This window comes from Blennius ocellaris, assembly GCF_963422515.1.
Source record: "Blennius ocellaris genome assembly, chromosome: 14".
Lineage (NCBI taxonomy): Eukaryota > Metazoa > Chordata > Actinopteri > Blenniiformes > Blenniidae > Blennius > Blennius ocellaris.
Window position 1 is genome coordinate 24,117,515 of NC_137663.1, and position 25,351 is coordinate 24,142,865.

General features: G+C 43.2%; 3 protein-coding genes across 3 annotated transcripts; 1 reads left to right on the top strand and 2 right to left on the bottom strand.

The window, feature by feature from the left end:
• Window positions 1–1,892: 1,892 nt before the first annotated feature.
• On the bottom strand, window positions 1,893–7,046 carry ruvbl2 (RuvB-like AAA ATPase 2). The gene is made up of 14 exons (XM_080508197.1): window positions 6,995–7,046; window positions 5,980–6,034; window positions 5,731–5,786; window positions 5,380–5,521; window positions 5,105–5,234; window positions 4,964–5,030; window positions 4,710–4,816; window positions 4,541–4,634; window positions 3,968–4,186; window positions 3,774–3,892; window positions 2,951–3,070; window positions 2,735–2,864; window positions 2,518–2,632; window positions 1,893–2,241 (listed from the first exon to the last, which is right to left on the bottom strand). Exons 2-14 carry the CDS (start codon window positions 6,032–6,034, stop codon window positions 2,216–2,218), a joined length of 1,380 nt encoding a protein of 459 aa, XP_080364323.1. The 5' UTR covers window positions 6,995–7,046; the 3' UTR covers window positions 1,893–2,215.
• Window positions 7,047–9,407: 2,361 nt separating this feature from the next.
• On the bottom strand, window positions 9,408–14,036 carry ftr83 (finTRIM family, member 83). The gene is made up of 7 exons (XM_080508927.1): window positions 13,388–14,036; window positions 12,996–13,091; window positions 12,554–12,787; window positions 12,215–12,374; window positions 12,069–12,125; window positions 11,540–11,608; window positions 9,408–10,301 (listed from the first exon to the last, which is right to left on the bottom strand). Exons 1-7 carry the CDS (start codon window positions 13,964–13,966, stop codon window positions 9,775–9,777), a joined length of 1,722 nt encoding a protein of 573 aa, XP_080365053.1. The 5' UTR covers window positions 13,967–14,036; the 3' UTR covers window positions 9,408–9,774.
• A 5,046-nt stretch (window positions 14,037–19,082) lies between these two features.
• On the top strand, window positions 19,083–24,898 carry ftr82 (finTRIM family, member 82). Its single transcript, XM_080508794.1, has 7 exons — window positions 19,083–19,764; window positions 21,034–21,129; window positions 21,212–21,445; window positions 21,724–21,883; window positions 21,961–22,017; window positions 22,233–22,301; window positions 23,557–24,898. Exons 1-7 carry the CDS (start codon window positions 19,174–19,176, stop codon window positions 24,075–24,077), a joined length of 1,728 nt encoding a protein of 575 aa, XP_080364920.1. The 5' UTR covers window positions 19,083–19,173; the 3' UTR covers window positions 24,078–24,898.
• Window positions 24,899–25,351: the final 453 nt, after the last annotated feature.

Here is a 25,351-nt window from a genome sequence, read left to right on the forward strand (position 1 = left end):
ATTACATTATGACCACCTGCATAACATAGTGAAGGCAACGGACATTCATGACTCTTTCAATTATTTCATAATCATAATTTCTATCTGTACACTCATGCAAAATCTTTTTTAGTCATGTTTTCACATTAACTTGGAGGGACAAATGTTAAATTGCTGATTGAATGGGTAAATTTTTTTAAATAATCTTGTGTTTTAAGGATTATGAGAAAATAAGTGTCTTTTCAACCCCATTTAAACCATCTTTTATTTGTAAAGAGTTATATTTTTGATATATCCTTATATAGTATGAAGTTGCCTCGATGAATATGATGGATTCATTTCCTTCATGAAATGCAAGAAACATTGTGATTCTCAACATTGTCAATTACAAAATTGTAATGAATCCTTGCACAATACAGAATGAGAAAATCAAAACTTCAGTTATAGTTCAGATTTTAAGTTTTGAATTATTATTAATATTGCAATGAGATACTTTGTGTGAAGGTTTTTCTTCCCTCTGCAGTATTTAGCATCAATCTTGTGTTAAAAGTGAAGAGGAAACACCTTCAAGTACTTTCAAGTACATAGAGGACATTGTGGACAGTGCAGAGTAATTAAAACACTCGTTCGCCTCTCGTCTCCATGCAGGCTTTTCTCTGCACCTGTAATGACTCAGTCTATTTATTAAGATGGAACAATACAAATGATTCATGTAGGGGATCTGTTCAAACGGGCAGTCAGTAATGTCGTTAGACTCGCTCACATGTAGTTTCACCAGTTTAACATATCAAGAAAGAGCTTAGAGCGCCACCCTGTGGTAGCATATTGAAGCACATGCGCACTTCATAATATACATTCTTTGACGTTGGTTTAATAAAATGCTTTTTTTTGTTTAACACAATTTGCAGAATTATATCTTTTTTTTGTTCTCAAAATGCAATTACACCTAAAACTGATTTGATGATGCTTCAAGGTTCAGAATTCTCCACTAAAACTCAATATTTAGTGGATTTCGGAACTACAAAACAAAAAATACACTTATTTTGAATATTAACACACACTGCAAGTTGTTTTGCTCAGGAAAACAAATAAAATTTGAGAAAAGCCTCACTGTGCTTGTTGAAGTGGACACGACTGAACACAAACCAATAGATATGAATTTGTTTACATCCTAAACACCAGTAAAGTGACATACTTGTTGCTGCTTCATATCAACTTTAGAAGAAACAAGTCTGCTTCAGCCACTTTAACTATTCTGAACAATCCTATACGATGGTGATCTGGATGCAGTAGATGAGAAGCTGTAACTGAAATCAAGGAAAACTACTTATAATAAACTTTTAATAATGAAGAGCTTTTAACAATATCCTGAAGATCATTTGTTTCTAATATTATATTTCAAAATGATTGTAATGATTCAGCACTTTATTTGGTTTAGATGATGAAATATTCCTAATTAATCTTTCTGAGTGAGGAACTACAGGATTCATTACTTTTGTCAATGAAAGTCGGGGGAAGGTTTTGTTTTTGTCTGCATGTGTATAGTTTATTAGTTTGTATGTTTGTATTTTACCAACGTTTTACCCAAATTGCATGCAATCTTCAGGGATGACTTGTCGTCATCCAAGGACCAATCGATTTGATTTTGGAATTTTAACAGCTAACCGTTTACGAATAAATCCCCCAAATCTGTCAGTAATTGTCCCATACAAAGTGGATGTGAGGCACCTCATGAAGGATACGCTCCCTGCTCAGTGTTTCAGTTATATACTACCCGACCTACCGAGTTAACATCGATATGATTCTCTGATCAGTTGGACCTGAAGACCAAAAATCTTTCCTTCTTTTCAGATGTTATATTACAGATTATCACACAAAGTCAAACGTTTCACAGCGTGCTTATAAAAGCCTGTTTAATCCTTTTCTTAAAAATAATCCAATGTAATGAAAAGTGAACAACAAAGAAAACACAGTAGGAAACATAACCTTCGCCCCAACTTTCGTTGGTGAAGGTAATAATATTCCTGCCAGAAGGCCTCAATAACAAACTCAATAGGGAAGTCAGATTTCAGTATTAGAGATTTGATGCATCACAGATTTTAAAGGCGAACAAGGGGGGGGTAGCAGAGGGATTCAGTTAATTTGCTTTTCACCAAAATGAGGTAACGTCCAATTCTGGACCGATTGTGACCAGAAGTGACGAGCGACGACAAACTTCACGCAGCGCTGTCCTTCATTAAGAAGTGTCCATGGAAGCCGTTTCTAGAAAGAAAACAAAAGGAGACTTTGTTTATTCATCCAACACAGAAAAATCCACCTTTTTTTTTATGAGCAGTCATGAGAGCAAAGCCTGCTGACACAGTGCGGAGATGTAATATAGCATTTTTCTTTCTGCTGTACCGAGAAACTCGGAGGAAATATTTTGAAATATTGACAGAGCTTCATTGAGGCACAGTAAAATCCTGGCCGATCACATGGCGGCAGTTTCAGTGAGCGGATGAGAAGCAGATGAATTGAGTCGCTTCCAGAGAAACTCACGTGTTTCATTAAAGAGGAAGGAATCCTGATACTCCTTCATGTACTGCGAGGATCGGGCCTCGTCCAGGAACAGAGAGTAAACCCGTTTGATGTCCTCCACCTGGACCTCCGTCCCCTACACCAGCAAACGGACACAAATTACCAACGGCACTCCAGAGCAGCACAACTGCATTGTCCGTCCAATAACCCTGTTTGAACTCCTCCACTGGGAGCGTACCTTGCGTTTGCGACACACCAGCCCGGCGGTGCTGATCAGCTGGATGGCGTAGCGCAAGGACGTCTCCATGCCGATCCGAGTGAGCACCGTGTGAGCCTCCTCGCTCAGCTCCACGTCCTCCTCCTCGCACCTGGAACCGCAGCGCTCGGGTTTACATCCCGCTTCAGACTCGGACTGAAAGCAGGCGACAGAACGAGAGAGACGGCGGGCGCTCACCGGATCTTCAGGATCTGCCTCGTCTCCTTTTCGGTGTAGGGGGAGGTGGCGATGATGAGCAGGCGGTCCAGGAGGTCGATGGGGATGCCGTGGGGACTCTGGTAGTTCGTGCCGCGGATTCTGAGGAGTTAAGAAAATATTTATAGTCGAATAACACTTGATGTGGAAAGTCTGTTTAAAGCCAGGTCAGCTTGTTTCTGAATCAACAGTCTGCTTCAGTGAATTGAGCCACATTGATTGGTGAGTGAGTGTGAAGAGCTACACCTCCTCCGGTATTGATCACTTCACATGGAGTAACATTGATTCAGAAAAACCTGGATTATTGGAATAGTACTGTTGAACTTCATAAAGCAGATTATTAAAAATGGTGGGAACTTGTGCAATCAGCAGCAGCAACAGTGTGAACGAATGAAGACCAAATACTCCCAAGTTACTGTAGTGAAATACCTCCCTCAGTTTGATAATTATTCATACATTCATCATTGAGATTTAATTCATTGACTTCTGATTTTCTGTTATGATTTTAATTCTAATGAACACACCTCCATTCTGTTTAAATCCCAATTATAATATAAATAGTCCATTTTTCACATTTTAGATAATTCTCTATTTATTTATTAATTGTCTAATCCTTTCGGGGAGATTAAAAGAAAAATAATTTCAAAAGAAAATAAAAACTAATGCATTATAATTCTTTACAGAGCTCTGAGAATGAATTGATACGAGTCTCATGAAAATGAAAGAATTTGTCAGTAAATAAGTTAAGCTGAAGTGACGAGATGCTGCAGAGTGGAAATGTTCAGTCACTGTGTGTAAAAAGCACCGTGTGATTCCTCTGTTGGTGGCCATGATGAGGACCGGGGACAAGTCGCTCTCCAGGGCCCGGTTGAGGAAGGAAAAGCACTCCATGTCCAGCATGTGAACCTCGTCGATGAACAACACCTGGAACGAAGGACAGAAAATCTGAAAAGCACTGCAACGCTAAAAGCGCACATCCAGACAGGGAGCCGTACTCACCCCTGGGATGATCTCCGCTTTGCCTTCTTCTCTCCACTCGCACACTTTGGCGTTAATCTGCTCGCGGACTTCCGACTTGATTTCTCCGGTGTCTCCGGAGAACAGAGCCAGGAAGCCTTGTGTGCGGCTGTTGATGACATCGATCTCGTGGAGGGAAACCGTGTGAACCACCTCTTTCCTCTTCTGCAGCTCTCCCTCCGGACACTGAACAAACTGGGTCTGCAAACCAGAATAACAGCGGCTCCAAGTGAGAAATGGCTCACGTTTGCATTACAATTAAAAAAAAAAAAAAGTAGGACTGTGGAAAACTTTTTTCCAATGTTCACTATGTTTTGGTAATAAGTACATCAATGTATTACTATTTCATTTTTTTTTTATTATGTGTATGTGTAGGTTTTTTTTTAATTAATACTGACTTTAGCTCAGTGATTCACTCTTTCAGTGTTACAGGTGAGCGCGTAAAACCAAAATGATTATGATGCACAAAAATCAGCCCCCACGAATACTATTTGATATTATTCATGTCAAATTGAGGAGTTAAAACTGGAGGATTTTCTTCATTTGGCTTCATACTTGAGATCCCATAGCGTCGTAGTCTCTGGCTCTGGTGAAAGAGCGGCCCAGCTTGCTGATCTTCCCAGTGGCTTTGTCGATCGTGATCACGTCACTGAGACACAGACACAGTTACTACGACTGTAAAAATTAAACCATTTGGCTCAAATCAACTATAAATTCAACTCACCCTGCTTGAACCTTCTCTTTACTGAGGCTGTCGATCATCTTGTTGCCCAGGTCGTATATCGTCTCCATCTCAGTAGTCTTTAGAGTCAGCTTGCCCACCTTCGCTCCCTGGGTGAAAAGACGATGAATGATGATGAGTTATACTTGGAAATTAATTCCTCTCTTTATGCAAGTTATAACAGATGCTTTATAACACCTCTAAAAGTAAATTCACTACATTTAGAAAACAGTGAATCATTAATATGTGTCACCTACCGTTCCAGTGGCTGGTCTATCAATCTGGATCTCGACCACCTCTCCTTCGATAATCTCCGTCTCCTCTCTGTGAATTCAAAACAAAGTGAATAACAAAAAAAAAGAAAGATGGTGAAACAGTTATTGTGGTTGCTCACTCACTTGAGCCGCACTCCGATAGCTTTTCTGAACGCCTGGCTGAGCGCCTCGGTCTTGCTCATCTCCAGGGAGAAGATCTCACTGCCAGCCAGCGCCGTGAAGGGGGTGTCGGGGCCCAGAGACTGCGCGATGCCTGCAATCACAAGAAAAGAGTCAGTGGAATGAATAAACACAGGCAGGGGATGTTTAATCCAAAAGAAACAACTGGAGCCAATCAGATGACAATGAGGAAACAATGTCAAGTGTGGCAATCCTGAGGAATCCTTCAAAGTCCTCACCCATGGCGATGGCCGTCTTTCCTGTGCCGGGCTGGCCGGCGATCAGTACGGCCCTGCCGGCAATGTGGCCATCTTTGATCATCTCCAAAATGACTCCTGCCGCTCGACGGGAGGCCAGCTGGCCGACCATCCCCTGAGACACCTGCAGGAGCACCACGTGTGAGGATTCTGACTCAAAAATACCAAACTATGCACACTTGTAACATGTCCAATACACAGAAACTGCTTGAGTCAGTGTTGACTCTGTATTAAATACTTTTAGACTCATCAAACAATTTGTTCACATTTACAGCTGCCTAAAGTCAGGAGGTTGCGAGGTGAGAAGGTGATAAACTGAAGGTGTAGTCTTACCTGTCTTGGCTCCAATGCATCGTCCAGTCCAAGGCCTCGAATGTGCGAATGTGCCCCTGAAAAACAACAACACGAATGAGTGAGGACCTACAGGAAGCGTGTCAATCTATCCAACAGCAGGTGAAGCATGTCAGGTTCTACCAAACAGTTGCTACTCGATATAATGTCGGACTTTACAGTATAGTTTCAAAATTAGTGATTATTTTACACTCGCATTATAACACAGTTGAAGGTCAAGCGTCGTCTTACCGATCCTCTCGATCCGTGTGATGTCACGAACCTCTGGAACCTTTGTAGTCGCCATCTGTATAACGTTATAATGAGAAGATAAAGAGGCAGAATGTAATAAGAAGTAAATATAAATACTACCAAAACAGTTTTACTTAATAGCCTTCAACATTGTTGATCCTCAATTCAAAAATCAAGGTCAGACATAGAAATGGTATAATAGCACATGTATGGTTCCTTAAACAAATATATCGGGAGGCTTCAGCCAAAAAAAATCATGAATAAACACTATAATAACATAATGTGGGGGAGACTGTGACTGAAACATATTTTCAGGAACATTCAATATCAGCAATGCAATCCACAACGCAAACCACATGCAATCAAAGTACTTAACGTACTCAAAGTACGTGTTGTATTATGGTGCTATAGAATAAGATTGAATTGAACATCAGAGGGAATCAATGACAAAAGTGGACGATCTACCTTTGAGTGACAATACCAACATCAAACTTGGTCGGTTTATGACGAAAAGGTCTCGTCAAACTGTGAACTGAGCAATTCGCGTCTCTCCAGGGAAAATATCTGAGCCAGATATTGTCCTAAACAACATATTAGCTCATTAGTTAACGAAAACTAGTCGCTCCTGTCCAGTGGGTTGTCATAGTGACAGCTGAGCGGCATGCCACAACACAGCGATAGCGTCACGTTTCTATTCATTTATATGCGTTTCTTGGCATATATTAATAGGCAACGAAAATTTCATGTGTCAACAAGCATAAGCTTTAGTAAGAATGTGCGTCAGGAGTGATAAATCTCACTCCTCGTTTTCCAAACACAGCTACAATCGTGGCTAACGGTGGCTAGTGTTGTGCTAGCTTGCGCCATTCATATCAACGTGCAACAAATTCATCAAAACGTCCCGTTTCGAGTAAACACAGAAGACTGGACACACAGCGGAGTGAATACAATACCAGTGTGTGAAGGATACATGAGCGAAAAGCCCCCGGCATAAGTAGAAAGAGTTGAAACTCACCTCTGCAGCCACACTTTAGAAAATGTGAGAATGCGGCGCTTCTTTGTGAAGGTGCGCGGACGAAATGTGTCCGGGCAGAAACACGTCAGGCTTCTTCCTGCTTCTTCCCCTCTGCAGTATCGGTGGTAAAATGGCAACAAAGGCACGAAAACGGACACTCTTAGGTATAAATCTGATCATTTTGATTTAATGGTGTATCCGTTATTTAGTTTTTGGATTAGAGTACGAGTTTCTTTTTCTTTTCATATTTTCGGGTATTTTAACGGCGGAAGTGATTATCTGTAAATCTGCAATTTTGTAATTGTAAACAGTTTACTTTATTCTGTCGCTAATTTTCAAATTGAGTTTTTGCAGATATATTCATTGTTGAAATTGTTGGAAGTGATTTACACCAAACTAATTTTGTTTTAGAAGTTAAATCATATCCTGCCTAACGTCACTGTACCATAATGTAATACATCCACACCTCCCATCCAATTAATCAAATACTCCTCATACAGAAAGTATTTTAAAGAATGGTTTTATAGTCAACTGTACATCTGTTTAGAAAGTTTAAACTTTTACCAATGCCCTCGATTAATACATTGCAGACATGCATATTTATATATGAATTTATTCATAATAAACAAGTCCTTCCATGCCATCGTACATTTCACAACTTTTCCAATTTATTATCAGACTCCCACCCAACGAGGTACCCATAAAATGTTCATTTAACCACTTTTTCAGACCGCTAAGTGTCTGGACTTTATGGGCAAATTATTTAAACTGCTTTCAGCTTTGGCTCTTTCTTAGGCTAAATTATTGAATCATCTCCCATCCAAACAGTATCCCACTGATTCTGAGTTGATACGCTGTGACTTTTACCAATAAAGTTACCTTCTTTATTTGTTTTCTCTATTTGTTTCTCCTTCATCCTTTTTTTGTTTTGTTTTATTTTCAATTCAGTAATGTTTATTGATGGGGAGGCTTTCATATAAGTCTGGTGGGCTTATTTCCTCTCCTGCACAGTCAGGTTTTATTTCTTCTAATTCAACAATATATTTTTATTTTGTGCAAATAGAAGAAAAGACACAGGAATATTTTTATGCAACAATTGTTGGTGTACTATCAATCTATAATTAATTAATAATTAATCTGCAGTGTTAACATTAGAAAACCAACTGGCACACATTGTAACAAGTTTAGAGAAATTGCCTATTTGAACTCAACTGTGTTTTCATGCACCGAAGCTGAAGAACTTCATCAATGCAGACATTTGGCCACCAGAGGAAGACAAGCTCACAAAATATATTCAGAAAATCCTGTGCAAGGACACAAAAAACTGCAAGTTATCAGTGACTGCACACAGACCAGGACTGTCAAACACACAGCCGGTCCAATAGAGAGTTCAATTCGGGCTCCATGAGTCCTTTCAGAGTAACAAATACAAATAATGATATTAACTGCAACTCTTCGTACTTATTTTCATCAGCTGTTTGAAGTGTTATTTATAGATATTGTAACCCTGAGTTTGTGAAAATATGTGCTGAAGGCACATGTCTGGATTTGGTTATACTATTCCTGTCATTGTTCAAGTTGTTTCTTGGAATTTTTGTGATAAAAAGAGCATTTTCAGAATGTAATGATACAAATGTGAGCTGAAACTGTGGGGATATTTGAGAATAGTGATTTTTGTACTTCATTTTGCTGGTCTGGACTAAATAAGGACAATATGTGGCTCCTGACCTGAAATGAGTTTCACACCCTTGATTTGGACGACATATACAGTATAACTACATTGATGTGTCGCTGTAAGGTATCTAAGATAAAATACTTAATTTCAATGTCTCAAGGTACCCCCCCCCCCCCCCCATCATAGTTGTGATAATCCATCTTCCTTGTTGTATAAATCTGGAGCTTTACTTTCAGGTTCCCCTCTGACAAACTGCAGACAAATTCAATTTCATCTACTGTGACAAAGCTTACCTGCAGACTATAATCATAATGATCTGAGAGAATGTTTCATATCCTGTGTTTTTCCTTCAGGCTTTGGCTCAAGATTCCACAAACTAAAGTCCCTTCTCTCCACCATCACAGCTGGAGACCTCAAAGTGGCCACATCTTTTTACTGGTGTGTATTCATAACTCACTACAATGGGAATATATTAAAATTTGTTTTACCACTTATGATCAAGATTAACTGAAGTAAACATTTATCTGCTGCTTTTGGAAGCAACGTCATGCAGGAAAACAGTGGAAGTCAATCTTTTACTCTGATAAAGGTCTCAGAGGTTTAATGGATCGTTTACCTTCATTCAGCACATCGGTAGATGAGTTTCAGTCATGTGTTAAATCAGGAGCCTCTCAGTTACACCTCACCTTTTTCTGGACAACTCAGTCCAAGCATCACAGACCTCCACAAAGCCAACACTGCTGTTCAGAGTTTTATTAAAATCTGTAGTCTTGCAGAAACTAGAAACCCGACTCAGAGAAGTGCAAGTTAAAACGTAAACAATGACCTGGTTTGTATTCATGGTCAAATGTTTATTAATACAAAATACATATCACTATTATATATCACCATATTTCAATCAGGTACAGCCTTTGTTATATTACAGTTTAAATGCTCATCGTCTTTCTACACTTAATTTTTACATCAAGAACAGTTCCCCTAATCCAGACATTATGTGGTGCAAGACAAACATCAAAACAAATTACAACATGATCCAAGAAGTGTAATATTTTCAGTAAATCTGCAGTAAAACCGTCTCGTTAATTGCTGCTCATGTGTCGTTTAATCACAGCTGGACGATGGTGACGGCCGAGTCGTACCAAACCCAGAAGCCCGGATAAACAGGCTCAGTGAAAGAAGCCTTGAAGCGGTGGATGAGATCCATGGTGTCCCCGATGGTGTAGAAGGAGAGGGTTCCCCCGGCGTGGTCCAGGAAGACGCCGATGCGCGAGGAGTACGGCGCGTTGATCTCCATCTGGTCCTTGTTGTGGCGGGCCGAGTAGCTGGAATCTGAGCAGAAGAGGCTCCACGACTTGCGGTTGTAGCCGACGCGGCAGCTGTCGCCGTAGCCGTTCCTCTTGATGCCCTTGTACGTGACACCGAGGGCGGCGCCCTCCCCGCTCCACTCCACCTCCCAGTAGTAGGCGCCCCCGGAGAGGGGCTCCTTACACAGGACCTGAGGCAGGGAGTCGAATCGGGCGCTGCTGTCACTGTAGCCCTGGGGGTCTCGCTTTAGGGTGGCTTTCCTGTTGCTTCGGGACAAGTAGATCTGCCTGTAGGCTGTGTTTGAGTCCAGGGTGAGCTGGCAAGCATCTGGAACAGAAGACAAAGTTAATATTTTACGAGGGGTGTCACAACAACTACCACCAAACTAAGAATGTAAATGGAGCTGAAGCAATGCAGACATGGTAAAGTGCAGTTTTTGTTTGGTGAAAGTAAAGAAGCAGCATTTAAAGCTCACTACAGACCGGCATGTCCTCCCTCTTATGGTATTAACATGAGATCATGAGGGCGGGGTCATGCACAGGGTGTGTGAATGACACTCTTGTCCATCTAGTTCTGTCAAAACACCTGAGAGGAGGATTACAGTACAGGTAGAATGGCCAAATCAAGAATGGGCAAGTTTGCTGCCATGTGAGACCCGCCCAGAAAAGCCCAAACACAAAATTATGCAAGCCTCTTTTAACTCTAGAGACCAACCCACCAAATCTAGGTTTCTACACAGTTTAGTCTCGTCACACACTTCCAGCAGTCGATTTACATGTTCTGAACCAAAACCACGGAGTATCACTGTTAAAAACAAGAAGCCCAACCTTTAAATGCTTCGTTTAAAGCACCCTTCACCAGCCGCAAAGTCCCGCAGGTGAGCAGATTGTTATTAGTGTTTTTAGCTCTGTTAGATGTTTAAATAACTCACTACAGCAAAATGGCTTGAAGGGAACGTGAGAGAGCCTCTGGCTGGGGCAAGTAGAAATCAGAGTAATCATAAGGGGTCAGAAGTCACCTGCCTGCTGTGTACCTCCACGGGTCACAGTTGGTGGGCGACCCGGTGGCCTCGGCTAGATCTGCCCGGCCTTTTATCTGGAATGCCAGAGGTATCGTCACTGTTTGTGACCCACAATCACCAAGACCCTTCTCTAGAAATGAATACTTTTTTTTCTGTTTTAAATCTCAAGTTCTGAACATTCTACAATAACAGACTATTTTTTTTTTCAGTTTTTTTTTCCCTGAGTTTGGAAAAAAAAACATCATCCCAAAGCAGAATTCTTTGTTTTGTCCTCATCTCATCGACAAGTTGAAAAAAAACAACAAAAAAAACCAAGGTGCAAGCAAATTAACTGCAATTCCAGGGAAAAATCGCAAAGCCGTACAAGTGCGAGCCAGCTAAAAAGAAATCAGTGAGTCAGACTCTGAACAGTAGTTACAAAAGAAATCAGATGTTGTGGTCAGCCACAGCGTCTGACAGAGAACCTCATCAGCAGGTAATTTGTCTCAAGCGGAGGATTGAGTAGAAAGAAGCAGCGAGGCGTGTTGGAGGAGCCGGGACTCACATCTCAGGAAATCGTCCCTGTACTGAGGCTCCTGGACCGGCACGGCCTTGTACATGGGAGCTTCGTCATCTGTGGGAGTAAACATGCAGATTTTAAATATACATGCATACATCGTTTTAATCCAAACCAACAGAGAGAGAAAAAAATTATAACAAGAGAACCGGGGACATTCTTGTACTCTGTCTCTTTGATTATCAATCAATTTGACTTGAACTCTTCCAAGGACATGCAAACCGACTGATTTCCATTTCAGTGAGTTACTGCAACCTCACCAGCAGGTCGGAATTCCTGGCCAAAGCAAACATTTGACTACAGTACAGCTTGGTGACCTCAGGATAGCCTCCAACGGCCCGGCATCAAACACGATTGCACAAAGCTCTTTTGATAACAAAGGAAACTGAGTCAGTCCGACTTTTCCTGTTCAAACCTTTCAGACCGAATCAATACAAACGTTGATTTTGGTATCAAGACCTCGGATTACTTTTGCTGACCTCGTTAAGAAAAAAGGCACGCTTGTACGAAAACTCACTTTTCATTGATTTTCTCTTTTTCACCTCATCCAGCTCGCAGAAGGTCATTTTATTCACTGAAGAGAAACAAAAAGAGAAAGTGAACACGATAAGCCGGTGAACGCGGCGGCGTTGTCGTCGTCGTCGTCGTCAAAGCCACACCCACCCGTCTTTGCCGTCTTCGACAGTTCATCGTTGCTGAATTCGTTGAGGTGCTGCTTCATCTCGGAGACGGCCTTGGTGACGGAGTCAAAGGTGAAGTACGGGTTGACGGTCACTGTGGGCAGCTCCTCGGCCTCCGTCTGGGCGATCAGTGTTAGGTAGCTCTAATGATTTAAAAAAAATAAATAAAATTTGCCACTCAGTTGAGCTTCATATTTGGTCTTGGTAAACAAAAAAAACAACAAATGATCCATAGCCAAGTAAAAAAAAACATTTTCATGCATCGATATGTCGTTTAGAAAAGAGCTCGTACATAAACGATTCACTTTAAGCCCTGGATTACCTGGATGAAGAAGATGTGGTCCTCGGTGCGGGACAGCTGGGTGATCTCACCGTCTCTCCTCTTCAGGTCGGCGATCTCGTGGTTCAGGCGCTCCATGTGGCTCTCTGCGTTGTTGAGGGCCGCCCTCTTGTTGGTGGAAATCAGCTTGGCCATCTCCTGCTGCATCCTCTCGATGGAGCGCATCATGTCGTTGAACATCTTCTCACATTCCTGCATCGCTCGCTGGGCTGATCCCTGCACGGGGCGCAGAGGAGGAAGAGGAGGAGGTAAGTCATAGCTTCACGTCGTCAATCAATGTCGCACCGGTTTTACCAGCGCGCCGAAACACACCGACGTCACTCCTCTCAGAAGGAATGTTGCTAGTTGATGAGAGTTTCTCCCCATTCAAGCAACAGTGGTTAGTCTGGTATTTGGATGCTGGACAGAAGATGGTGAAACTCACCCTGAGTGACTCCACTGCCTGTTTTAGCTCCTCCATCTGCTTGAGGCGGTCATGAATCTTCTCCTGGATCTCGGCCTGGGTGGCGCCCAGCCGTTGCTATGAACAAAACACACACACACACCACTGTTTACTACGACAAGGATTCCACAGGTGCTACCTTTATAATTGCCTAAACTCATTATTGAAAAAGGCTGCTGTTATTCAGTACTGAGAGGCAATTGGCACTTTATCGCAACACGGCTTCTGGTGTTGCTTTATCACATTGTTAATCTGCTTTTTCATGCTTTACTTGCTCCTTTGTTCCAGGAGCAGTGAACCATTCCGAGCACAGCATGAGCCACTCGGCTGCGCTCCAACAAAACACCTGCGGGAAGAGGTTTGAGTAAACTCACCTGCTCCTCGGCTCGCTCCTGCTCGGCAGACACCATGTCGTGGCCCTTGTGCTCCTTCACCGTGCACAGCACGCAGATGCACATCTGGTCGGTGCGGCAGAACAGCTCCAGCCCTTTCTGGTGCTGCGGGCAGATCTCGCGGTCCAGGTGGCCGATTTCGTCCACCAGCTTGTGCCGTTTGAACGTGGTCGATTCGTAGTGGGGCTTGAGGTGCCTCTCGCAGTACGAGGCCAGACACATCAGGCAGCTCTTCACGGCCCGGTTCTTCTTGCCCACGCAGATGTCGCAGCCCACGTCGTGGGGTCCGGCGGCGTTGTAGTCGGGGGACGGCGGCGGCGGCGGGAAGGACTCGGAGACCCGCTGGACGGTGGAGGTGTTGTTCCGGGAGCTTCCCATGCGCCTGGGGGTCGGCCTCTTGCTGTAAGAGACCCTGCACTCGGGGCAGATGTAGGAGCCGGTGTGGTCAGCATGGTCCCAGTACGTCTTCAGGCAGACGGAGCAGAAGATGTGGCCACACGGGATGGACACGGGCTCCCGCAGGTATTCCTTACACAGGTAGCAGTCCTCGTGGTCAGACATGGTCGCCGCTCAATCCCGGTCCCTTTAAGTCAAACGAAGATGCGGTGAGGGCAGGTGACGACTGGTTCCAGCACAGTGGCAAAGTGATCCTACAGGTGCTACGGGAGCAGGTTATAAAGAGTAAACAGAGAGGGAGGCTAAACTGGTTAAGCCGAAACCAGTAAAACAAGGGCGGGGTATGAAAAGGACACAGTGAATGCTGCCACCTGTTACAGAATACGCAGAGTATGAATGAAATGTGTGATCTAAACATAGATATTTGTTGCATGTGTGTGGATGTCAGTCGAATTTTTCCATGTCATTCTGATGCAATTAAAAAAAAACAGAAACTAAAGTTTGGATTTTATCCAGTTTTATGGTGAAATCAGAGCTTTAAAAAGTGTAGAAGACGCTTATTGCACTTGGGTGGAAGCGATCAGAGTAGTTGTGAAACATATAAAAGTAACTGAATGCAACCAAAGGTGCGTCACACGCCACAGTTGTATGCAAATGGAGCAGTGGTAGAGATTGCCTGGAGACGGACTGTTCCTCTCACCGAGCAGATTAGTTTCTCACTGCTGCGACTTCAGCGGAACTCCTTTTAATTATTATACAATGTAAATGAATGAAATGTTATAGGACTTCAATGTAATAGGTTTGTTTTGTTTCTTCCGTGCATTTGGCTGAGTTTATTTGATCTGGTCTTCTTGAGCCACATGCATGTTGTCCTTCACCTCACCTGTGTGGCCGGTTAATGATCAACTCATTCTACTTTGTATTTCATTACACCCCCATTTCCTGTGAGAGGACTTCCTATACATTAACACCGGGAATGTATCCCTGTGGTTAAATGTTCAACTGAGGGGAAAGAAAAAAGAAAAAATAAAGAAAACCTGTTTCAAATGAGAAACGTTTGCTTTTGAAGCCCCGAGTAAAATCATACAATCTTTCCTCTTCCGAGCCTGAAACTGCCCTCTGTATATTTCATCTTCCAGTGAACACAACTCCAAGCCAAGATGGGAGTTTCAGGGCTGTTGAAATGGAGATAGGAATGCAACTACACTTGATAGCCCAGATAACAGGAGGCCTGAGAAAGCCAGCCTAAAAGATTCCATTGTGTTGGAGCCAGCAGGGCCCGACCAGAGCACCAGGCATCACAGGGTCTGTTGTCCGTCAACAACAGTAACTACAGCTGACATGCAAGACTAAAATGTAGCTTCTTATTTGGCTGAAAAATCTCCCCTTGCTGCAAAGCATGCAGCGTTCACTGGGAGAGGAACAGAACCATGGGAATGAAGAGAAGTGGTTCTCACGAAGCAGCGAGAGGTTTCCTGGTTCGATTCCTGCAGAGATATCCTGTGAGTTTCTCTGCAAATGCTGACACTTCCTCCCACAACACAAAGACAAGTTTAATTTCCAATTGGTAAATTGCCTGGAGTTACTGTGTGTGTCCTCTGTTGTGGAGGTACCCTGCCCGTCGTTCCACGTCGGCAGGAAGAGGCCTCCGTCATGAGGCGAGTTTTGGTTGTAGCTGAGAAAATGTGTGTGAAAATAAAATGAATGGCTGAATCCTGATGGACAGTCACCCGATTGCAAATCACTGTCTCACTCGAGCAGGTGGTCAAACATGCGTTTCAGCAAGAGTGGACTGGACCAGTAAAATGGTGCCATGTTCGCAGACCATACAGTTTGAAAAAGTCTTTCCAAATCCGAAGAATTGGCACCAAAAATCTCAACATAAAGCCGATGTTGATGATGCAAAATACAGTGAAATCTCCTAAAAACATCTAGAATGGTTGCGTTTTGCACATTTTTACTAACTCACTGCTTGTGGGCTTTCAGTTGTAGAAACAAATATATTTTGAACCTATTTACAGGAACTTTTATTTTTAGGATCTCACCGAGAAAAAACTATATTTCTTTTTCTTTTTTACAAAATATATTTATTGATGTATTCACATTGATATGCATAAAAACAACTAAGAATAGGAACACAAACAATTGAATTCTCGTGCACCTTGCTAGAAATAGGAGTAGGAAGGATTTTTATTTTGTGCAGCTTAACTATTTAAATTTACAAAAAAACCCAATGTAAAACACTATGAAATGTTTTCAAATGTATCTGATCTGAAAGTAAAATGACTTTTGAGTGTCACCACATGGATAAAGTGGTAAAAAGAAAGAACTCCCAACAAGTTGTGCATCATCTTAAAGACTCAGTAACTCAATACGTCTCAGGGCTGCAGAACAACTTTGACTTTCTTTTAATAAGACTATTTGTAGTAGCTGTGATTTGATTTGATTTGAGTTGTGGAGAGTGAAACTCGGTGGAGTGACTGACCTGCATGCTGCAGCCGGTTCCCTGCACCAGCACACCTGATCCACCCTCCTGATAACAACACACTCCTTTAAAACCAGGTGTGTTCGAGCTGTAAAACACTGGATTAGACACATATTTACACACTGGTGACGTAACCTCACAGCCAGTTTCATTCAAACATAATAAATATTATCTTGGAATCAGTTCACAAACATTGTTTGATATCTTAGAAACTGAAGAATCTCTAAAGCAGACATATTTGCATAATTTTCAACCATTTTTCCCCCCCTTTTCAATCATAATTAGCCCTTTTTTACTCTCAAAATTAACTTTTTTAAAGAGTGAAATTTAAAAAATGTATAATTCTTTCCTCAATATTCATGTAGTATGTGATTAACTCTGCTGTATGTGTTCTGGATTTTAAAATGCATTTATATGATATGTTTCAACTGGTCTATCTGTAAAATATCCAAGTTTATAGTCTCCCACAGCTTGTATTATCTGTCATAGTTGTTTTTCTTTGCTCTAAATTGTCAGATTATTCCCCATTTTCAGCCTCTGTAATGGACAAAAAGGAGATTTAAAAAAATTGAGATATATATATATATATAAAGACGAAAACCCCTCCTTTGCTTTTCCACTGGACACACATGATTTGACCTTTCCTTCAGCACACACTTCCATTCTGTTATTCCAAAGAATGTGTTTCGTAATGGGTAGAATTATGACAGGAAACCAGATCAAATGGACATGTCCCAGGTTCACCGGCTGCATGTGACCCGCTCTCTGCTCACATGGGCGTGTCCCATAACAAACCAGCTTCCTCGCCCTTCTGAGAACTCTTTCACTTGTTTTCACGCTAATATCACCCCAAATTGATGTTTTTATACACTCACTATTTATTTATTTATTTTTAATCACATTTCATTCACTTTTTTTTTCTTTATTTTAAATCACTTCTTGCAAGTTTTCTGTCCACCACCTTCCCGTTGGACATTTCATTAAGATGGCGTCCTCTTCCTGTTTTTATTACACACACACACACACACACACACACACTGAAGTAGCTCCCTGTTTCCTTTGATCAAAAAGCCGTTTGTGTGAGGCAGCGCTGGACCTGGGAGAGAACTCGCGCTCTCGCTGCACCTTAATGAAGACTGACCCTTCACCTTGAACCCGGGCCGGGCTTCAGATGACTGTGCAGTTTCTGTCTGCTCGGTCCTATAATCAGCGCGCTCGTCTGTAACGAGACGTATTATTAAATCTTGCACAAGTGTTTCTGTATGCTCAACTTCACCGTGCTTCATGTTCTCTCTCTTTTTTTTTTTTTATGTTTTTTTTGTTGTTGTTGTTTTTTTAAAACAATCATGCAATTTATGCAATCGTCAGTCGGATGTTGCACCTTTCCCACAGGCGGTGGTGCTCTCCACAAACAGGTTGTTCATTTGAGCACTGTGGAGGAAGGAAGACAAAAAAAAACAAAACTGGCTTATCAGAAACCTGACCAAATATGGAGAGGTGAAACTACCGAATGCATGAAGTAATGCAACATGTCAGGTCAAGGTGGAGCAAGTGTTCTGAAATGTACATTTTCTGCACAGTCCCATATCTGGAACATAGAGAGAGAAAATTATCATTATCATTTAAACATGCATTTTTATTTATTTATTTTTTTTTTTTACACGAGAGACTGTAATCCCATGCAGGAAAGTGAAAAAGAAAAAGAAAATGCCATGAATGAGAGGTTAGCATTCGAGGACACCAGCAGCGGGGCCTAATTGAAATGCTAATGAGAGACGATGATGTCAGCAGACACTCGAGAAACTCGGGGTCTCCGCTTCTTTTTTTTTTTTTTCCCCTTCCCTTGGCGTGTTTTAAATAACAATACATGAGGTAACTGCGAGGGCGGCATGGAAAAAAAAGGAAAAAAAACCCGCGTGGCAGCTCGAGTGAAGTACGAGAGGAATCCACACCACGTCCTGGCAGGAATGCTGCGTTTGTCCCTGTTTGTTTTCCATCTGCTGCATGAACCCGTACAGTGTGGCCACGACGGTGATAGATGATTGCCGTGGAAAAAAGCGGGCGGACTGGTCAGACTGGTCGCAGTGCAAATGCTCCCGAACAAACCACCTGCAGCAAGTTCAACTAGCATAAGTCGTTCATGGCGGGGTTTTTTAAAGCGAGAAGTGAGCGTGTTCTGGTGTTTCTACCCCCCCCCCCCCAAAAAAAAAAAAAACTTTGTTCAAACTGCAAACGTCTCCCTGTTTGTTTATTGGGTGGTCCCTTGAATTCCTACACTACCTTAGGCTGCATTTATGTTTGCCAGACTATAACCGGTTTAAGACAATGGCGATTCTGTGTGACAACAATAGGTGGAAATACAGCTGCCAAGAAGTGTGTGAGCAACAACATCCACAGATGAGCCACATGAGAAGGAGAATTTAAGAGGAGAGGAAACTGAAGGGAAAATGGAAATGTTGTTTTTTTTGTTTTTTTTTCATTCTTTTGGACTTCTTTTGTTTTTCACATTTCATTCATTCTGTTTCTTCCACTCTGCACTTTCCCTCTCTCTCTCTCTCTCTCTCTTCCTCTCGGCTCTGCTGTGCCGTTTGCCCGCCTCCTCCCTCCCTCTCCCTCTCCCTCTCTCTCTCTCTCTCTCTCTTTCCTTGCTCAACCTGCTTATCTGAACTGGGCAGGGCTGGATGTAGTCACAGCACAGCGGGGGGAGGGCCTTGTCTGCTTTCAATCAATAACCTCTGGAATTCAGAAATACAAGTCGGTCCTGTCTCTGGCTGTACCACACTCTGGAGGGCGGGCTCCTAGTCGCACTCGGCGAAACTCCTACCTGCTCGTGGCGCTCTGTCCTGCCTTGTTCCTGCTGGTGTGCCTGCGCTCGGAGTTCATCACAATGGCTGATCAAAGCTCCCCAGACTACTTCAACTGCTCGCTGTGCTTGAACCTGCTGAGGGACCCCGTGGCGATCCCCTGCGGCCACAGCTTCTGCATGGACTGCATCAGCGGCTACTGGAACGAGGCCGACTACACGGGGATTTACATCTGTCCCCAGTGTAAGATCACGTTCACCCAGAGGCCGGTGCTGCGTCCCAACGCCACCCTGAGCATGGTGGCGGAGAAGATCAAGAAGAGCGGCCTCAACCTGACCCTCAACTCGTCCCAGGGGAACGCCTACGCCGGGCCCAGCGACGTCCCCTGCGACTTCTGCGCCGGGAAGAAGCTGAAGGCTGTGAAGTCGTGTCTGAACTGTCTGGCGTCTTACTGCGACAAGCACCTGAAGCCGCACTACGAGTCGGCCACGTTCAAGAGGCACAAGCTGGTGGACGAGTTGGGGAACCTGGACAGGAAGATCTGCCCGCAGCACCAGAAGTCCCTGGAGCTCTTCTGTCGGACAGACCAGATGTGTATCTGTGCCATCTGCACTGTCAGTGAACACAGGGGCCACGACATCGTGTCTGCAGAGGCTGAGAGGGGCGAGAAGCAGGTAAGAAATCCTACTCTCTCTCTCTCTCTCTCTCTATCTCCCTCTCTCTCTCTTACACAGGAAGCATATTGTTCGTGACCGTCACCGTTAAACTCAGTGAAAGTTTCGGACACATCAGACGCTTGGAGAAACTTGAGCAAAAGCAAACAGTGTGTTTTCGTGCCCCAGGCACCACAACTGACGGTTGTACTTTGACCCATTTGACCAACGCTATCAGCTACCCTGGCAGGCAGTCACCGCCGCCAAAACAAATCCGGCTCTCTGATTAGCTGCCTGGAGACCAGGGGGGGGAGGGAGGGAGGTAAGGGGGGGTGGAGGGGGGGGCGTTCCTTCCACTTATCACCACTGAGAGAGGAAAAGCTTTCCAGAGAATGTGGCGATCCAGCTGTGGGATAAATACACAGAAACTGTCTGCCGTCCATTTCCCCACCTGTGGGAGCGGATCTGCAGCCACACAGGAATGTCAGGGGAGTGAAGGCGTCCGAACACCTCGGTGCGGTCGCGGCGCAGAAGCCACGCTCACGTGACTCACCTATGACACTTGCCTGCCCAACAATGCAGAGGAGATAAGATAGCGTGAAGGGTCGACCCGTCAGCGACGGCGTGTTTTAGCTTTATGGCTGTCAGATCTGTAAAATGCAAGCCGGGTATGAAGCCGTAATTCAGTTGCTCCATTTACATTCACTCGTCTGGTTTCCTTCATCTTTCGGATTTACAACCTGGGTCTCACACACATCTCACTACATCTCCCACTTCGCCCCCCCCCCCCCCTCCACCAGCCACCACCCCCCCTCTCCTCCTCCTCCTCCCCTCACTAGATTCCCCACATTCCTCAAGCTTATCTTGAAGAATGGGTTGGTGGGCTTGAGTAAAAGCTGAATTAGACGCTCTTCTATTCTGCATGTCAGCACTGTTGTGCACCTTGAAACATCTCTTTAAAAGTCAGGCATTGGTAGATTCACATTCCTCACATGGACAAAATTCCTCTCCAGATTCAACCCCCCCCCCACCTCCATCTACCCCCTGAGATAAAAGCAGGCTGTATTAAAGAAGACTCTTTGGGCCGAAGGGCCCCCCTGAGATATTCCTTGATGAGGAAGAATGTTTTGCACTGATTCAACAAATTTGAAGCTTTGTGTGACGAACAATAAAACATGGACGTGATTTAATATGTCGGTGGTATTATAGTATTAAAGAGAACCGCCAGACATGCCAGCATGGGAGGAAATGCGTGGAAAATAAACGGTTCTTTTATCTTTTCTCCCGCAGAAACTTTTGGGAATTTCCCAGGCGGAGATTCGACAAAAATGCCAGGAAAGAGTGAAAGAGCTGGAAGAACTCAAGACTGCCGTGGATTCACTCAAAGTAAGTGGGGATTAATTCCTCACAAGATGATAAGAAACCTGTCGAAGCCAAGTTTTTTTTTTAATATTTATTTTGTGTGCAGAACTCGGCTCAGAGAGCCATGGTGGACAGCCAGAAGATGTTCGAGGACATGATACGCTCCATCGAGAGGATGAGGTCAGAGGTGACCAAGCTGATCGGCATCAACGAGAAGGCGGCTTTCAACCAGGCCGAGGCTTTGATCGAGCGCCTGGAACAGGAGATCGAGGAGCTGAAGAAGAAGGAGTCCGGCCTCAAGCAGCTGCACAGCACCGAGGACCACATCCACTTCCTGCAGGTGACCCCAGGGCAAATTGTCCATGAGACCGAAAAAAGCTGAATCTGATCCCAGCGGGCTGTCGGTAGAAACATCTGTCCATCACGAGCACAAACTCAAGACAGTCATAGACACTTGTAATCACACTTAAGGGCAACTAAAGCCTCCAATTATCCTCAAACACATGGTTTTAGAGGAAAACACACACATGAACTGGGAAAGATTTCAGGTTTTAGCGCAAATTCTTTGTCTCACAGTAAAACCAGCCAACAACTAATGATCCTCCTCCCCCCTGTCAGAACTTCAACTACCTCTGCACCCCAACCGACGACGGCTTCATCCCCCGAGTGACCGTGAACCCAGACTTCTCGTTCGGGGCCGTCAGGAAGGCCGTGGCGGAGATCAAGGAGAGCCTGGAGGAGTTTGGCCGAGAAGAGCTGCTCAAGATCTCCAAGTCAGGTCTGGCCTGACGAATAACAGCCAGGATTAACGGCCCAGACTCCGAGTATGACTGTGAAATGTGTGATGTCCCGCAGTGAACGAGGTGCCGGTCTACACCACGGAGAGTCGCACATTGGACAGAAGGACCAGAGGTGAGTCACGTCCTCCCAACGGGTTAATTATTGTTTAGGGTCCGCGCCGCGTTCGGACTAAATTGTCGGCGGGGAGCCGCAGAAGCGGCCGCGTCATATATTCCCCTCGGTTAAAAACACAGCAGGAGTCACGCGCCGAACACAAGAACTAGAGGCATTTTGTGTGGGCGGATTTGAGTTCACCTCGACCTAAACCGGAGTGTCTTTGTGTGCAGGCAAAGAGATAACGGTGGACAGCGCTGCTCCACCTCCAGAGCCCCGGAGCAGAGGTGACTTCATCAAATGTAAGTTTCTCACTTCTGGAAGAGAACGTTGGACTTGAACACACAAAAAAAAGTACATTTACATGTATTCAACTGCAAACATGGAGACTAAAGATTTGGACTCAAGTAAAATTCTTATTAACATGTGCTTAAATTGCAAATGCAAAAAAAAAAAAGTGAAGTGAAAAGTGTTAGTAAGTAGAAAGTGCATTCAGTTGCATTTAAAATATCAAAATGTTCATATTTTTCAGACAATTACTCAATTTTCTATCAAAAATACACAGGTGTGTGATGGAAAACGGGAGATTTCTCTTAAAAGAACAAAATTATTGGCGAGAAAATTACAATATCAGATTTTCTCTTTTCTTCTCTTCGGACAAGTTTTTGACAAACTTTGTTTCGACTGGATTCTCATGTCTTCTTCTTCATAGAAGATTAAAATTTTGAAAATACTTATAAACATTGAACAATTTCTGTGATTCTTGTTTTAGTAACTATGTGAATTGTAACTAATATGAGTGAAATACTCATCAAAGTGCAAATAACTGACTTTCTGGGTGTGTGTTTTTAATAATGTATTACTATTTTTTTTAAGTTATATTTTACATTTGTGCCACTATTCAACCAAAAAAGTCAATTTCATTCAGATTTTTATTCAAATAGGAAAGTGATTTTTTTTCCATCCAAAAAGCCAAATTGCAATGTAAAAGTTTTTAACACAATCTTTTGAGTCAAACTGTGAACTTTACATATATGATGATAAATTCCACATAAACTGAACTATTCCAAGCCTGTCTTGGTTTATTTTATGTCATTTTAAAGCCAGAGAAGTTGATTTCTACAGCAGCATTCGCAGGCTTGAAATGCAAATGAAGGAAATACATTAGAACGAGGAGATTAATAAAAAGGAGAATGTGTAAAATAAAAGATTTATTATAAGATAAAGGAAATGAAATAAGCAAAATATATACCTTGCTGTTAATCCTTTGTGTGATTTTTTACAGGTTTTTTTTTCTATTTTACTATATTCTACTCGGAAAGCCTGAGAAAATAAGTTTTATGCCTGATTAGGGCGAAAATACAGTGTGAAAATGAAATATTACAAAATGTCAGGTGTAGAAATACCTGAAAATACAATTAACTTTTCAATCTTAGATCTCTAATCTTCTGAAAATAGTGTTTTGTTTAGTTTTTTTTACTTTGCTGTTGATCCTTTGTGTGGTTTTATTCAGGGGTTTTTTCTCTATTTGACTATATTCTCCTCTCCCTCCTGCAGACTTCTGCCAGCTGAAGATGGACCCCAGCACGGCCTACAAGGAGCTGTACATCTCCGACAGCAGCAGGAAGGTGAGCCGCACCAGGGACCTGCAGCCGTACGGCGACAACCCGGAGAGGTTCGACAGCTTCGCCCAGGTCCTGTGCCGGGAGGCCTTGTCCGGCGGCCGCTTCTACTGGGAGATCGAGTGGAACGGGGAGTTCTCCATCGGCGTGGCCTACAGGGGCATCAGCAGGAAGGGCAAAGGCTCGCTGTGCCTGCTGGGCTACAACGACACGTCCTGGAGCCTCCTGTGCTCCGACTCGGGCTACTCCGCCTGGCACAACCGCGTGGACAAGGCGGTGAGCGGGCCCCACTCGCCCCGGATAGGAGTGTACCTGGACCACACGGCGGGCGTGCTGGCCTTCTACAGCATAGGAAGCACCATGACCCTGCTGCACCGCTTCGACACCACCTTCGTGGAGCCGCTCTATCCCGGCTTCGGGGTGGGAACCTCGGTCAAGATCTGCAACGTCAAGTGACAGGGGCGACTCCTCGACTACATCACCCACCCCCACCCCCCCCTTTTTTTTTTTTTTTTTTTTAAATCCCGTCGTCAACTTATACAGCGACGCCTCTGGAATATATAGATTTTTGCAATTTTCAAACTGAACCAAACCACATTGTTCATGTACTTATTGCTTTTTTTTTCTTTTTTAAGAAAAATGCTCCTTCCAAATGTGTACATACTCCTTTTTTTTTTTTTTTTAAACTTTACACATCACAGACTGTATTAAGTTTTGAATTATGTCAAATTACATTTTCACCATAGATTTTTTTATACATATATATTCTAAAACACACAATTACTGCGTAATCACACAATTCCAATATGAAAAAAAGTGTTATCCCTGCTAGCATCTGATAACGTCTAGATAACTGTATGACATTATGCGAGAGAGAGAAGAGGTTAAACCTTTAAATGCTGATACTTAGATTTATCCCAGAGTATCACATCATAGCAGGCGGGATGTATTTCACATGATGGTCTGAGTCATGGTGTGTGTATGTTGCACTTGTGGGGTGGCGAATAACTACATCAGCCTTCATGTTTTTTCATCAAACAGGTATTATTATTATTGGTATTATTATTAGTAGTACATGAAAGAAGTTTCTTTGTCATTTCACTTGTTTATCAGACAGCTATATGTATCAGTGGCTGAAAATCCTCGCAGTTGTTTTTATTTTTCCCGTTCCACTTGAACTAACCCTTATTTAATTGTGTGTATTTAGAAAATGGACTGCCACGATGTAATTCCATCACCGAAAAATACTTCTTTTGTACCCAAATTACTCACATCATAGTTCGTTAAATAAAGAACTAAATGAATAAACGAGGCTTTGGAGTTGTTGGATGTGGTTTGTTTCTGAAGAGAGAATCTTCAGAAGCGTCAGGTCGGGAAATCCTCGGCTGGTATGTGAGGAACTCAGCGCGTCTCTGTGTTCCGCCAGAACACCTGCTTGAAAACAAGGTTTCACTGAAACTGACGTCTCTTCACTGTCTGCGCTCGCACAGCGCCCCCTGTCGGCAGGCACGAACACACTTCTATTTCAAGTCAAAAAACTTTTTTTTTTTTTCCACCCTCGTTTTCTTTTGAGTTTTATACAACGACCTCTAAACTATGTGTACATTAAGATAATTTATTCACTTCAAGACTTTGAAATTTGTATTAAAACCAAGGTAACTTACAAGTATCTTGAAAAATGACCAAAATCACACGTCACAATTTGTCAGTTAAAAACTAATTTTAACTTC